Source organism: Nyctereutes procyonoides, unplaced genomic scaffold (genome assembly GCF_905146905.1).
Source record: "Nyctereutes procyonoides isolate TBG_1078 unplaced genomic scaffold, NYPRO_anot_genome, whole genome shotgun sequence".
NCBI classification, from domain to species: domain Eukaryota; kingdom Metazoa; phylum Chordata; class Mammalia; order Carnivora; family Canidae; genus Nyctereutes; species Nyctereutes procyonoides.
The window spans coordinates 57,352,674-57,368,967 of NW_026575121.1; the positions used below are offsets into that span (position 1 = coordinate 57,352,674).

The window sequence follows — 16,294 nt, forward strand, 5'->3', positions numbered from 1 at the left end:
TTTGTTAATCACTATGTTAATAAGACAGAGACCACAAGAGCAGTACTATTATTCTATCCATGATTTTGAATTGCCAAAAGAAAAATCCGTTTCATTGTTCAACCATTATGGTCTCTTAGAAATGGATATTACCAATCCCTAGGGAAAGTATTTAGCAATATATTGGTGGAAATAATCACTGTGTCACACAAACAGTTGATAGCCTACATAGCTTCTATTAACATTAAATAAGCAGAGTCATTGGGATACACAAAACCGATTTTATTTGGGTGTGCCGAAAGACTCGGAATGGCTTTCTGCCAAAATTTAACACACAAAGTTTAGTTGGCATTATTCAATGAAGAAACATTAATGCATTGGTAGAACTTTTAGGCTTTTGCTACAGATCTAAAAAAAAATAAGGAAGGATGATTTGCTAATAATTAAGTTGCGTAAATCCACACATCTAGCTCTAATTTTATTAGTTTATTATCATGTGATCTTGAGTAAGACATCAGCTAACTTTGCTTCTGTGAACTGGGCTCTGCCATTTGCATGTCAAGCAACGAAGACCAGTGAGTGAGTCTCTCACTTCTTCTGTGCTGGGCAATAGGCAATCCACTACACTCTGTAATGCTACTGTATTGATGTAATAGGTCTAGTGACATTCTCACTGTGTCTTTTGCAGGTTGCTTTCAGCTATGTAATGTTTTTCGAACCCATGAGATGGAAATTGACCAGTGTTTGCTGGAGTCCCTTCCCCTGGGCCAGAGGCAGCGGCTGGTGAAGCGCATGCGCTGTGAGCAGATCAAAGCCTACTATGAAAGAGAGAAGGCTTTTCAGAAGCAGGAAGGATTCCTGAAAAAGCTGAAGCATGGGAAGAATCAGAAAGTTCACTTTAACCTTGCTGACATGATACAGGATGCAATTATCCACCACGATGACAAAGAAGGTACACGACACAAAAGTTTTCTGATGCGCATTTTCATGGTTTTTGTTTGTTGTTTCCTGGTGGGGAGATGAAGGATAATATTTCTTTTATTTTATTTTTATTTTTTATATATTTATTTTTTTTGGTGTTCAATTTGCCAACATATAGAATAACACTCAGTGCTCATCCCATCAAGTGCCCCCCCTCAGTGCCTGTCACTCAGTCACCCCGCCCCCCGCCCACCTCCCTTTCTACCACCCCTAAGTTTGTTTCCTAGAGTTAGGAGTCTCTCAAAGGGGAAAGGAGAAAAAATGAGTAGGAAATATCAGAAAGGGAGACGGAACATGAGGATAGTATTTCTTTTAAATGTTAGGGGTTTTTTAAAAAAAGATCTGAAATTGTCAGGGAAAAATCTTCTTTCTAATGAACGTAGTTAAAACTTCCAAGTCTCCTTGTAAAGATAAACGAAATGCAAAATTTTGGTAAAGTTGTTATACATTTTTGAAAGAATCATCTACCTGGAAAGCATGTGATTTCCTTGTGAATTGCTCATTTAAATTTTTAATGAAACTTTTTCTCCTAATGAAATTGTTTCCTTTGATGATGAGATTGTATTGAAAAATTCATTATCTCATTCATGGATAGGAATACCATAGGAATAGGAATTAGTTCTCATTTTATTATTCTTGTCCTACTTGGAGCTCTTCTTTTAATGGTCATCCCCTCTGTGGAGCTGTAAGCACCTCCAGGCACTCTCAGCCAGGTTCACTGCACCCTCCTGCTCGTCCCGGGACATCCCAGTGGCGTTGAGTGAAAGAGGGAAGCAATTTGTCCAAGTTCACCAGGGAGTAGTTGTAAGAGCAAGTCTAAATTAGAATGCAGGCAGATATATGCCCTATACTGATTTAAAAGTCATGCAACAACAAAGAGATTAATTTGCAAAGTTATGAAATCTCTTATGTAAAATATCTGCAGGACAAATAAGGCCCAAGTTAGTGTTAAGAAAAATTAATAGTAGTAAAATAACAAACCCAGAGACCAAGAGGAACTATTTAAAATATGTAACATATGATATATTTAATAATATATATTCTCTATTGTAATATTTTGGGAAAACATTGAAGTCATAAAACCTGAATTAATACTGAGGTAGCCATGTCACTTGGGTGATGGACAGGAAGAGATAGGAGTCCTGTTTTCAGAAAACCTCTAATTTAAGTAGAGAAGAAAAAATCCTCATAATAAAGTAGAAAATAATTAGTAAAAATGAAGTCTGGTAGAATGGGAAGGGTTGGGCAGTAGAAGGTGATCTTTGAGGGACTCTGAAGGAAGGAAAGAAGAAACCACATGTAGGCTGTGTGGTGAATAGCCACCCAGCCTCGGTACCCAACATGGAGATCTGTCTGAAAGGAGCAGGGGTGAGGAGGGTGGCTACTAAGGTGATTTGAGGAATATAGGATGACTGTGGATACTTCAAGGCCTGCTCTTGAAGCGGAACACAATGGGAGCCATTGCATGTTCCTAAGAAGAAACTTTTACATGCTGCAAATAGTGTTTAGCAAAGATTAATCATGGATGTAGATCTGTAGGATATAAGAACTGACCCAGCAGCTGCACTCCATTGGAAAATTGACTTAATTTATCAAATATTTAGTTAGTTTTTATTATGAGCTAGGCAGCTGTGAATGGGAAGGAGACAAAAATATCTATTTCTGTGATGCCCCATTGTCTGGTCTGTGACAATAAACAATAAGATAAAGTTAGATGCATAGTAACGATAAATGGGGAGGAAGACCTCTGGATGGGGTGAGGAGGGAAGCATACAGGTATCTGAGGAGAAGCATTTCAGGTGAGTGCAGAGCAACCAGGGGTAGCATCCCAGCCTGTGGGAGGAGCCAGTGTGAATAAATGGGGAGCACAGAAGGCAAGAAGCCAACATGGCGGGCTAAAAAGGTCATGGGAAGGATTCTGGCTTTTGTGCTCCATGAGTTCTGAAGCTCTTGCAGGGTCTTGAGCAGAAGAGAGACCTGGTATCACTTATGGGTTAACAGGACCACCCTGGCTGATGCATTATGACTTGAATGAAGAATTTTGAGGGCAGAAGCAGGGAAACCTTTGGGGAGGCTCTGTCAGTAAGCTGGGCATGAAATGATAGTAACTTGGACCAAAGCAGAGTGACAGCACAGTGAAAAACCATCAGTTTGGGCATATACTTCCAAGTTAGAGCTGATGGGAAATGCTGGTGAATGGGTGATGGGGAGTATTTCAGTTTATACTGCTGCTGTAATGAATTACTACTCCTTTAGTGTGTAATTGTAAAGGGCATGAATGTGTCCTCTTATAGTTCTGGTCAGAATTCCAGGGTGGGTCTCACTGGGCTGAAATCCAGGTATCATCAGGCTGTGATGCTTTTTGGAGGTTCCAGAGGAGGATTGCTTTCCTTGACTTGTCCAGTTTTGGCCATCATATTCCCTCAATCCTAGCATCTCCTCCATCTTCAGAGTCAGCAAGGGCAGATGGAGTGTCCCTCTCATGCTTCCAGTTCCTCCAGATTCTTCTTCTGTCTTTGCATCTCTCTGACCAAATTTTTTGCCTTGTTCCGTCTCAAAAGCTCACGTGGATCATGTTGGATAATCTCTCTATTTTAAGGTCAGATCATCAATTAGCCACCTTAATTCTTTTTCCCAGACACTGTGACATATTCACTGGCATGACACTAAGGGGAAAATTATGAAACCCAGATCCTACCCCACAGGGAGTAACAGACTTAAAGATAGCACCAACTTTGTTTTGGCCCAAACAACTAGGAGGATGAGATGTTATTAACAGAGTTAGGAATGCAGCTAGGAGGTCAGAATAAGAGGGGGTGTCATGCTGGCTAGAGATGCAAATTGGAGAGAGATGAGCATATGGCATATGGACATCAAAAGCCCAACTTGAAAAAAAAAAAAAAGCCCAACTTGATTTTGGCTCAGGTCATGATCTCGGTGTAGTGAGATTGAGCCTCATATTGGGCTCCACACTCAGTGGGGTGTCTGCTTGAGATTCTTTCTCTCTCCTCACCCCCAACTTGTGCATTGCTCTCTCTCTCTCTCTCTCTCTCTCTCTCAAATAAATAAATAAAGTCTTAAAAAAAAAGCCCAAAGACTACATTTCACTTAAGAAATGAGTATAGATAAAAATGTAAGCAGCTCAAGAATTCCCAAAGAATTCCCGAATGAGGTAGAACCACCAGGAGCAACAAAAAAAGGAAGGAGGAACATGAGGTAAGGGAGCTGTCCTGGGAGCTAAGCGATGAGAAATTTTCAAAGAAAGTGATTAGCTGCCAAAGATTGCTGCTCAGTGTTGGAGGGTGGGGACAGAATCGACCATTGCATTTAGAAATACAGAGTTTATCAGTTTTGGTGAATTGTTGGTAGCAAAAATTGAGTGGACAGCAATGGAGACAGAGTGGGCAAACAAAAATGGCTGCAAAGAATAACGAGACCTATCGATCGGAGTTTTATGTAGAGGGGAGAAATGATAAGGTAGCTACAGAAGGAAAAGCAATGAAGAGAGCTTTTTTATGATGAGAGAAACAATAGCATGTGTATATGTGGAAACAAATCATGTTTTTAGGAGGTAAAAACTGGTGACATGGAAGTAAGGAAGAACATCTCTGGAGCAAGGGCTTTGTGCATGCATGCGCTGATGAGCTCTGGTCCTCTACTAGAGGGTTTGGTCTCACTGATTTTATTTTTAATTCTAGTATGTCAGCTCTGACCATAGAGATTCTGATTCAACCAGGGTACTATTCCAGTGTGCCTCCAATGCTGTACTGTGCAGAGAGGGTCAAGGACTTCCCAACAAGGGCAATGGGAGAAGAGATGGAGCAAAATAGTGGATGTGGTGATGGGAACTTCATGGTGGCTCTCTTACTGCCTCCAACACTTACTGATGATGGAATCTTGGTTGTCAGAGAAGAGGGAGGTTGGGGGGTAGGGCTGGCAGCTCCAGGAAAGAGGAGAACACGTACCTGTGGGAGGATCCATGGACCAGGGATGTCTGGGATGAAAAAAAAGTACTTACAGGTAGAATGATATATAAAAAACAAAAACAGAAGGATCACATGTGACTCAAAGTTTTCAGAAGTGAGTTAGACTCTCCATTCCTGAGTTCTTATTCTTAGCTATTTACTTTTCTACCTTAAAAATTTCCTCTAGTTTTTAGAGTACAGTTTGTCCCCACTTTGCCTTCACACATTCTACATGTATAGACAGATACTATTTTTTAAGGAATACAACATAACCTCATCAATAGGCACTCAGATGTCCTCCCTACTTGAAATTGTTTGTTAACTGTCAAGGCCTGGCCAGGACACATTAACACCTATTTTTAAGTGGAGTACATGACTGTGCAGTATGTATAGCATGTTGTTTGTATATGAACATTGATATAAAAGATGCTAAAATCTAAGCAAGCAGTCAGATTTGATTTTTCCACTCAGAAGAAGCAAGGAGTTTGTTTTATTCCAGCCACACAAAGAACATCTATCTAAGTGTAGTCACAAGACCTTGCAATGTCCAACTTATATCAGAAGTTAATGCTAAGGAAAAAAAGGAAAAAAAAAATCAGGTGAGAGCAGTGGGAGACTTGATTTCCTTCTCTTGCCTCTTGGACTGCTGGCCCCAGTTCCTGGGCTAGCAGGTTGGAGGGCTAAGGTTGAGGGCCAAGGCCTAAGGCTCTGACCTTAACCCTTTCCCTTTCCACTTGTCCTCCCCAGAAGACTTACCTTTTCCTCTTGCATTCCCTGTACCCCTGCTCTGGTGATTCCCAAATCTGTGTTCAGACTGCTCTCCTGAGCTCCAGACCCTACCTTTCTCCTTTCTGATGGCCTTACATTCCTAACTTGACATTCACAGTTGAATGCCCATCCACCTTTCCTTCCAAACCAAAATTTCTCCTTCTATACTCTACTTCTGAAAGGGTCCTTCCCGTAGACTTGGCATTTGGAGGTACTTGGCCAAGCCTGTTCCTTGCCTTTACTGAACTGGCATAGAGGTTAAAATGGTGAAGTAGGTGGTTACAACGTAAATACATTTATTTTTTAAATTTATTGTTTTATGTTCTAGTATCTAGAGTATAGATGTAAAAATGGAGCCAATTATGATATTTTCCTGCTCCAATTTTATCTTTATGAAGATGACGTGTGTGCCATGGCACTGTTTCCTAGGGGTGGCTATAGATTTCTACTGAGTGCAGCTTCATCCTGTCTCCCTAGCCTCCCCATAACCAGGTGCATAAGTAAGCAGTTTGAAGACTTGACAGCCAATAAACAGATTTAATTTGACCCCTAGAGAAATTGAACCAAGACTCTGACACCTTTAGAATGGTGGTCAGACCCACCAAGCAATTACCACCCAGTCCTGGTTCCCTACACACATTTATTATGAATGTAATGGAGTGTGACGTGTGTTAACTACTCTACAAGGATACATATCTCTAGGACTCAAAATTAGGCATACATACTTGACATAGAATGTAGATAGACCCTTTCCAAAAGAGTTGGATTCAACCAATATGAATGTCTTATGTATTGTATACTTGGGGTTGGAAAGGAAATATAAAGCATCATCCTGTCGTTAAGAAAGAAATTAGAGAAAAGAACATTCCCAGTGAAAAAACAAGCATATATGTATATTACTGTCTCCATGTTCCATGTTCTAGAATGGTACCAGACCTGGGCAGAGTGAGGGAAATGACCGCTTTATCAGAACCATTCCTATCTTGTTGGGTTTTCAATGACATGGGAACAGAAACTGAGTGAATCTGTTCTTCTCATTTGGCAGAGGGCGGTGAGGATTTGGGAAGCAGTAGCTCAGGTGAAATGTTATCTGGGGCAGACACAGATGAAAAGATTTTACTAGATTTTTTAGAGAAAAAGATGAGCTTTTTGGTGCCAGGCACATGTTCATATCAGAAATCTGGAAGGCACAGCTCCTGGGTGGCTCAGTCTGTTAAGCGTCTGCCTTTGGCTCAGGTCATGATCACGGAGTCCTGGGATTGAGCCCCACATAGGGTTCCCTGCTCCACAGGGAGTCTGCTTCTCCCTCTCCCTGCCTCCCCACTTGTGCTGTCTCTCACTATCATTTTCTCTTTCTCAAATGTATAAATAAAATCTTAAAAAAAAAGAAATCTGGAAGGTTAAGTGAATATTGCTTATAGACATGCTGAATCCAGCAGCCCAGGGGATTTTTGAATTTCACAGAGAATTTTACAGAGCTATATCTTCACTGGACTATGGTGCTTTCAATTAACAGGTAACAGTTGCTAGGTAATTAAAGGTGCCCATTTCAAAGCCAGTTATAGAATCATAAAGAATTGGAAATTAAGTGCATTTAAGTTTTGAGGGATTCTGTATGAATTTAATGAGTAGCTTAGTATTTCACCAACACCAAATTCATATTTCTGACAAGTTGTAATTATTTTAACTGCCTGCTATGTAGTCATGACTTTACCAGGTACTGTGAAAATAATAATAATTTAAAAAAGACAGAGAAAAGTATACTTTGTAAGGCATTAATAATCTCAAAGAAACACTGTTCTTTAACAAAAGCAAACAGAGTAGAAATTGATCCATTTAAAAGGAATCACACACACAAAAATAAAATAAAATAAAAAAATAAAAGGAATCACAGTGGGCATTGACTGGGGTGAGGTCGGGATGAGATGAATCTGAAACTGTGCTCTGTGGGAAATTTTCCCTGTGGTAGGAGGGGAGAGAGGGACTTTTTGGCTGTGAAAAACAGTTTGAATGCAGGGAGAGAGGCAGAGACAAGCAAGTTTCTGATGGGACAGCAGTGTTGCTGGGAGTCAGCAGCAATGGTCCTAATCCTGCAGTTGGGAGGACAGGTCAGTCCTTTCCCTGATACATCTGAGCTATGCCAGCCTGGCCAGGATGCCTTCTGTGCCTTACCTTCCTCTCCTGCAGATAAGACTGGGAGGCAGAGAGAACCTCTCTCAGAAGTGGCTGCGAGGATTAGTAGGTAACACATGCAGAGAACTTCAGATGACATCTGTCATGTCTTACCACAAGCATCATCAGTACTCAGAAGGGAATCAGGAGATGGTGTTGGAACAGCCAAGAGTGGCTAGTAAAGACCCTGACTGGTGTGGGGTCCACAGACAATGGCAGTGGGTGAGAATGTGTAGGAATGAAAGTGAAGTGTTAGGAATGTTGTGGGCAATTATATTATGAACTATGATGAAATAGAAAAAGAGACAAGATAGACAGGTAAGCTCAAAGCATGGACATGAACATGAGATCCTGAGAAATAGCAGTTGGATCATACCTTTGGAAATGGATTAAAAGGGGAAAATTTACATTATTAAGCAGAGTGAACATTTTTTCACTCATTCTTCTCTGCTAAGGCAAAGCATGTTTTATATATATTAAATATGTATAATGTGTGTGTTCATATATACACACACATAATATATATATATGTATGTATATGTATATAGTTTGGTATACTTACCATAATATGTGACCATCAGCTCCCTAAACACTTCATATTCACTGTTTCAATTGGCCCCCAAAATACCCCTGTGAGGTACTGTGCAGAGTGAAATAGTGTCCTCTTTAATTCCTAGCCACCTGGAACCTGCAAATGTGACCTCATCTGAAAATAGTCTTTACAGATGCACTCAAGTGAAGATGGTGTCCTTCCTGAAGAGGGTGGGTCTTTTTTTTTTTTAAGATTTTGTTTATTTATTCATGAGAGACACACAGAGAGAGGCAGAGACATAGGCAGAGGGAGAAGCAGGCTCTCCTCAGGGAGCCTGATGTGGGACTTGATCCCAGGACTCAGGGATCATGCCCTGAGCTGAAGGCAGATGCTGAATGAAGGAGCCACCCAGGTGTCCTAAGGGTGGGTCTTAACCAAAGACTGGAGCCCCTAGAGAAGGAGGGAGTTTGGACACAGAGCACACACAGGGAAGGTGGCCACGAGAACATGAAGACAGATCAGACTCCAGAGATTGCTTTCAGCCTTGAGAAGCTGGGAGATGAGACAAGTGTGGAGGGCTTTCCTCTCAGAGTCTCAGAGGAAGGTGGGCTATCCTGAGCCCTGGACTTCAGACTTAGGCGTCCAGGGCTGCAAGAGAGTAAAACCCTGTTTTCTGGGACGTTATATGGTGGTGTTTGGGAACTAATACAGGTACATACAAATACTGCCCAATTTTATGGATTAGATACTAGGGTTTAAGGACGTTGAACAAAGTGCTCAGGAGGAGCAGGAGGAGAGCTGCTTATCAGGGACAAAGTGAGTTGCAGACCCAGCTCCATGGGAGCCAAGACCCATGCTGCCCACCAGTGCCTTCTGCTGCCTCTGGTGTCACACTGTACCAGCCCCCAGGGGGACTCTGGGCTCATCCTGCGTTCCCGTGATAAGCCCTTCCACACTCGAGGTCCTGTGTCTCTGACCTGTTGGACCAGGTGCTCTAACCCGACTGTCAGCGGCGTGGGGAGGAGGCCATTCCTGGATCAGCGTGAGAATCTAGGCACTCAGGCCAGCAGAGAACCTGTGGTGAGCCACAGAAAGTTCAGGGTGACCAGATAGCCTTTCCCTGCATCCATCTGACCCCCATTCTTGTGGGTGGGACTCCTGACACCCTGTTTCCTCTGGGACACACATTGCCACTCAGCAATGGTTTCTGAGGCCATTGGCATTCTGCTCATGCTGCCAGGCTGGCTGCCCAGGGCGCACCACTGAGACCCCTGGCACCTTGTGCTGCCCGTCCCCAGGCCCCCAGACCACAGCTCCCCTCCTGCCACTCCCCCCACAACTCCCTTGACCTCTTCTGCAGCCCTAGGGTCCTCTATCCATGTCTCAGGAGAAGGAGAGGACTGGATCATGTTGTGAGAAGACATTGGGTAAGCAACTCACCCCACATCTGGAGTTTGGAACCTCTCTTTCAGAATTTTTTAAGTGTTTTAAGAAGAATCAATTTCTTCTTTATCTATGCGGAGACTGTGTTCCTTCTCCAGTGACTGGGAGGAAAGTTGACTCCTTATTAATTCTGCCTTCCTGCTCCCTTTCCACCTCAGGCCATCTGCTTTCCATTGATCCCAGGAGGTGCTCAGAGGAGACAAAGAATTGATAGAAATGCATCTGGACTCTGCCTGGTTCGTGCTCTGCAATTCTAAGGATGGGAAACACTCTTACTGCTGCATCCTTGGAGTCTTTGTTTAAGCTTTGTCCTCTACCTAGACTGTTCTCCACCCTTTCTCTTTCAAATGAACCTCTCTTCTCCCCTGTAGAACTTCCTCTGACATCCTGAGGCAACACCAATCCCTTCCTCCTTTGTGCTGCCAGGCCTGATTCCTTGAGGTTATAGTCACTTGTTTACATATTGGTATCTCCCACTGGAACAGGTATCTTGCAAGAAAAGGATCATTCCTTGTTCACCATCCATTCCATTTTTGGTAGACATTCTTTGAACCCCTGCCATCTGCCTTGCACCGTTCTAGGCGCCGGAAAGATACAGCAAGGGGAGAGGGGGTTCTGGGCAGAAGAGATGGAGCAAAGGCATGATAAGAAAGCATGTTTTCTTTCTGTCTTAATAAACATCCTGATATTTCTATCCCTGATCCTAGCACAGACACTGTGTGTTAGTCAAGGTTCTTGAGAGAAATAGGACCAATAGGACATACACACATGCACACACACACACACACGGGGGGGGGTTGGGGAGATTTATTTTAAAGAATTGGCCCTCCTGCATGTGGTGGCTGGCAAGTCTGAGATCTGTGGGCTGGTAGGCTGAAAATGCAAATAGGAGTCAGGGTTGCAGTCTCATGTCTGAAATCTGCAGGTTGGAGACTCATGCAGGGCTTCTGTGCTGCAGTCTTGAGTCAGAATTCCTTTTTCTCTTGGAAGCCTTGGACCTTGTTCTTAAGGTCTTCAAGTGATGGGGTGAGGCCCACCCATGTTGTGGAGAGCAATCTGCTTTCATCAGACTCAACCAAAGAATTAATCATATCTTTAAAATACGTTCATAGAAACGTACAGACTGGTGTTTGACCAAATAGCTGGGCACTGTAGCTTAGCTACATTAAGACATAAAATTAAGCAGTGCAGAGTTTCACGGGGCTAATAAAAGGTAGATCGATTATTTATGAAGGTCCAGGCACTGTTCTCAATGCTTCAAATGTCTTAGCTCCTTGACTCCTCATTTTGGCCCTGTGATCTCAGAATAGGCCTAAACCAGGCTTCAACTCATAAAGCAACTCATCACAGCCTGCACAGCTAGTTATGGGAGACTCGGAGACTCAGACTGAAGCCCAGGTGGTGTCCTCCAAAGCTTCCTGGCAAATAAACGCAAATCTGGATTTAAGTAAGGAGTCTTTATTTGAAAAGGCTGTTGTGATAGCCTGTGGGGGAACACAGACCTTAGGATCTGCAGACATCTCAGAGTCAAGTAGAAAGAAGCTTTGCTTTTCTCAGGAGGATTGGCAGAGCCAGCAGGAGCTTTGGAGAGAAGGGCTGGGAGGTGGGGGAGCCCACAGCATGATTGGGTGAGTTACCAGGGCATTTTTCTCTCTGCGGATGGCTTATTTTTGGAGTGAGCTCTTAAAGGAAGATCTTCATCCCCTTAGCTTGTGCTTCAACATGAAGCTGGCCAAGTCCTGGGGCCTGCGGGCCAGAGCTTGGTCAAGCCAAGTCAGCACCCAGCAGCTACCTGCCGGGCCGCTGTGGGTTCTCAGTCACAATGGTGCTCCTAAAATCTAAACTATCTGGGAGGTCGGTACAGTGTTGGGAATTAATTAGCAGAAGAGCAAAATATTCTTCGTGATGACATTGTATGATAGTATAGGTGAAAAGTCAGGATATTTTTCATATTGCTGAAACTAATATTTATTTACTTCAGCCTCTTCATCTTCAGGGAATGCCATTCTACTTCTCTTAGTGTTTACAAATAGCTTCTGATAGTGAGTGGCAATGTCAGCAGACCAATATTGAACGCCTTCTTCTTTCTTTCTTTCTTTCTTTCTTTCTTCTTTCTTTCTTTTCTTTCTTTCTTTCTTCTTTCTTTCTTTCTTTCTTTCTTTCTTTCTTCTTTCTTTCTCTTTCTTTTTCTTTCTTCTTTCTCTCTTTCTCTCTCTCTTCTTCTTTCTCTCTCTCTTTCTTCTTTCTTTCTTTCTCTTTCTTTCTTCTTTCTTTCTTTCTTTCTTTCTTCTTTCTTTCTCTTTCTTTCTTTCTTTCTTTCTTCTTTCTTTCTTTCTTTCTTTCTTTCTTCTTTCTTTCTTTCTTTCTTTCTTTCTTTCTTTCTTTCTTTCTTTCTTTCTTTCTTTTTTCTTTCTCTTTTCAGAATTAAGGGCTCATGTTTTCACATGTGCCCAACAGTGGGCTAGGTATTGAGAATACCAAGAGAAATAAAGCTTGCTCTCTGAAATTTGGCAGAAGGAGAGACAGCTACAACAAAAAAAAGCCAGCAGTATTTAACTTCTGTGGAAGAAGGTAGATGGGCAGTGGGGACAGTGAGTAAGAGCAGACTGGGAGGTGATGGTGACTACAAATGGTGTCTCTCAGCTCTTCTGAGTTAGGAAACTAAGCCAAAGCTACCACTGGTTAAAGGCCCAAGGTCCCTGAAGGATGTAATGTTCCAGAACTGCAGGTTCTGGGATGTGATTGGGATTGGGGGAGGTTGGCATCAGTCTCTGGAGACCTTGTGTGCTATGCCAGGAGCTTGGGGGTTGGAACATAGGAGAGAAGGGTGTTGGTTTTGCCCAAATGTATTCACTTGCAGGTGAGCATTCTAGATGGTTATGAATCTTCGCTTTCTCAACGTGGATGTTCCCACCCCTGACCTACCCAGGAGAGAGAATTAAGGCTTTTCTGGTTTTCTAAAGGAGTGGTAACATGACAGCAAGAACTCAAAGGCAGAAACTCGTTCCTTACTTGCTCTCCGTTGTCTTACATGAATGTAAGAAGAAGTGTGGGAGGGAACGATTGGGTTTAACAAGTACTTTAAAAACTTGTAACCTACTAGTTTCCATATTTTAGGGAGGAGGAGGGCAGATGGTGGATTCTGGCACGAACAATAACATATTGTCTCATGGTTTTGTAGTCACACTCTGCTGTGTCGATTTCTTGCTCCAGATGATGTTACTTCTTAGACCTGCTCTCTTCAAATATAAATGTCGAATGAGAATTCATGGCAGAACATGAAATCTATACGTTCTAACTCTCTCCACTCAGGTTTTAACTAAGTTGAAACCCAAGCATTTTAGTTCATTGAAATAATACTACAACGAAGGTCTCTGATCAAATTTTAGACAGTGTTGCTGCGGGTATAAACCAAGAATTTTCTGATTCATTGTGCTCAGAACAGCTTCTGAGGAAAAAAAAAAAAGGACTCGTAATTTTCATAGGAAAGAGGCACAATCTGTCCAAGACCCAGACCGCTGCTTGGTCCACCAGTGCAGCCACACGACGATCTGCAGATTGTGTTTGCCTTTGACAATATGACTGCAGTACACTCCAACGGAAAGTGTTCTACAGGTAGAGTATAAATTTGCCACTTATAAAATCAAACAAGTCATTTGGTACGTGCAAGAATGGACAGAGCGGGATATATTATCAGAGTTTTTCTGAGGGTTTTCAACACACACACACACACACACGCAATTTCTAGGAAATGGAAATTTATAAGGGCTGTTTTGTAAAGGAGCCTACTGGTACCAAGGTCAGACTCGCCCACTGGACCCCCTCCCCTCTGGCCTCCCCAAGACCACCACCCTTCCAGTTGCCCCATCATCATGCACCACGCAGGGTCATTCCGAGGAAGAAAAATACCTAACATTGTCCAAAGTGGAAAGGAAAAAATGCTAAACCAAATGAAATCACTGCCCCTTCATTTTACTGATCCTTTATGACAAGAAACCCTCAGAAGAGCTTGTACCCACGGTCCCCCATCTGTTGTCTCCTGCTTGGTGGCTTCTGGTCCTCTCTCCTTGGTCCCCTGTCTACCCCGTCTTCTAGCCAAGGCACTTCTCAGCCTTCCAACTTTGAACACCATAGTATATCAAAATTTTAGAGCTCTTCCCTGTCTACCCTCCATCCTTTAGGAAATCACATTCCATGCCATGTGGATGCCATGGATCCCAGTTTTTACTCCCAGCCAAGACCTTTCCCTGGATGTCAGGCTCCCCTGCAGCATCACATGCAGACCTGCCCACCGTGTACTCTGGGCTTTCTCCGAGGAGCCCTGGCTCTTCCTCCATCTTTCCCACTCAGTGAACTCCTCCCTGCTACTAGTTGTTCATGCCAAATATCTTGGAGGCTTTCTTGACTCCCCAGTCTCTCTCCCACTGCTCTGATCTAGGAGCGCATTCTGTTCACTCTGTCTCTAAAGGGCATTCATAACCTGACCACCTCCAACCACTTTTGTGACCACTGCCTTGTACGCCATCTTGCTTGTACCATGTCTTGCTTGGATTATTTCAGCAGCCTCCTATAGTACCACCCTGCTTCACTTCTCATGCCCCTCTCTGCTTACACATTTCAGCAGCTTCTAGGCTCACCAAGAGTGGCATCTGAGTCCTTGCCAGGGGCAAGAAGATTCCACAATGTCTGTCCTCTGTCCTGCCCCATTCCAGCCAATTTACTGATCTCATGTTCTCCTTTTTTCCCTCACACACACTCTTCCTCAGCTACTCTGGCCTTATTACCTCTCCTCAAATATGCCACAGCTTCTCCTGCCTCACGGCCTTTGCACTTTTGGATAGAGATGCCACAGGGACATTCATTCACCAACTTGAGCTCTCTGCTGGAATGTCACCTGATCAGAGAGGCTTTCTCTGAATCTTAGGTGAGCCAGCTTCTCCTCAGCCCTATCCCCTCTCTACGCACCTTGCTTTCTTATTTTCATTGCACTTCTCACCATGCAGCTGGTTCCTTGTTCCTGTGGGCATATGCCGCATGATCTCCCAGGAGAATGCAGGTCTACAAGACCAAGAACTTTCTTTGTTTCATTCACTGCTCTTCCCTCTGCTTCTACAGCAATGGCTTGCAGGACATAGGTAATGTAACGTAGGTAATGTTTGCTTACTGAATACGTGAGTGAGTGGAAGCAAGTGAGTGGATGTCTTCCTAAACATCTTTGGAAAGCACCGCTCTTGTCAGTCCTCACTTGCCATTGCCTGCTTGTGGCCACCTTCACCTGCAGTCTGGGTTAGCTCCCATGTCCCTGAAGTGATCACCTACCTTCTGTTTTGTCCTCCCCCAGCTCATTCTTTACATGCTAAACATTACAATCTATCCAAAGCACAAATAGAAACTTTTTTCTCCTTTACTCAGAACTCCTACTCATAATGATACTAGTTTCCAAACTCCTTTTCCAGTTACTCACCATGTTGATCAGTCCAGAGTGATTCTTTGACACCCCCCACCCAGCCTGTCTCCTCCTCCTGTGCCCCCAGCATCTTGTACCATCTTGTCCCTAGAACCTCATCCACATAGTCCTGCACCCCCAGCCCTTTTTGCCTGGATGGTCCCCTTCACGGTTACATCTCCATCTAGCTCAATGCTGCCTGGGACACCTGTACAGAGAATCCAGTCCTGTATCCCCAGGTTGGCTCCCAGAGTGCCTTGAGATGTCCCTGTTACCATATGTGTTACCATATGGATAATGGCATGGCCCGTTTGCTTCTCTGCATCCGGAACTAACACAGGGCTCCATGGGAGCAGGGCTTGCTCTCATTTCTTGCCACTGGATCCCAGCATCTAACACAGTGTAGGTGCTCAGACATGCCTATTATGTTTTGCATGTTTATCTTGCAAATTAACATAAAATATCTCCACGCAGCTATAAGTTGTTTCCACAATGCAAAGAGGTCGACAGCTCTTCACTTAATTGAATATTACCTTGCCCTATGTCTAGTATTTATCCAAGTATCCAAGGTTAATGTATGGTGTCTGGGTTAATCTCTCCAATGCTCTGGAATGCAGGCTTTGCATAAACTTGCTGCTTTTTTTTTTTTTTAAGATTTTGTTTACTTATTCATGAGAGACACAGAGAGAGGCAGAGACATAGGCAGAGGGAGAAGCAGGCTCCATGCAGGGAGCCTGATGCAGGACTTAATCCTGGGACTCCAGGATCACGCTGTGGGCCAAAGGCAGGTGCCAAACCACTGAGCCACCCAGGGATCCCAACTTACTCTTTTTTTGCTGGTTTCTTCATGCAAGTAGAGAGCATAATTACTACTGTGAGTACAGTCAAAAATATTTTTTTTTATGCCTAGAAGTGCTTCTTAATCCAACTCTTAGGTTTCTAGTTATTACATACATATTTGGAATTGGACTTACTATGAGGACATGGGAGGGGAAGGCATAGTTTTGG

At 43.3% G+C, this 16,294-nt stretch overlaps 1 protein-coding gene across 1 annotated transcript in view; it reads left to right on the forward strand.

The window, feature by feature from the left end:
* The first annotated feature begins 675 nt into the window (after nt 1-675).
* The window catches only part of MYO16 (myosin XVI), a 444,013-nt gene continuing 428,394 nt past the window's right edge, over nt 676-16,294 (forward strand). Inside the window, exon 1 of the mRNA XM_055335623.1 lies at nt 676-931. Within this exon, the coding sequence (XP_055191598.1) occupies nt 706-931 (226 nt within the window). The 5' untranslated portion in view covers nt 676-705. The remainder of the gene's footprint in view (nt 932-16,294) is intronic.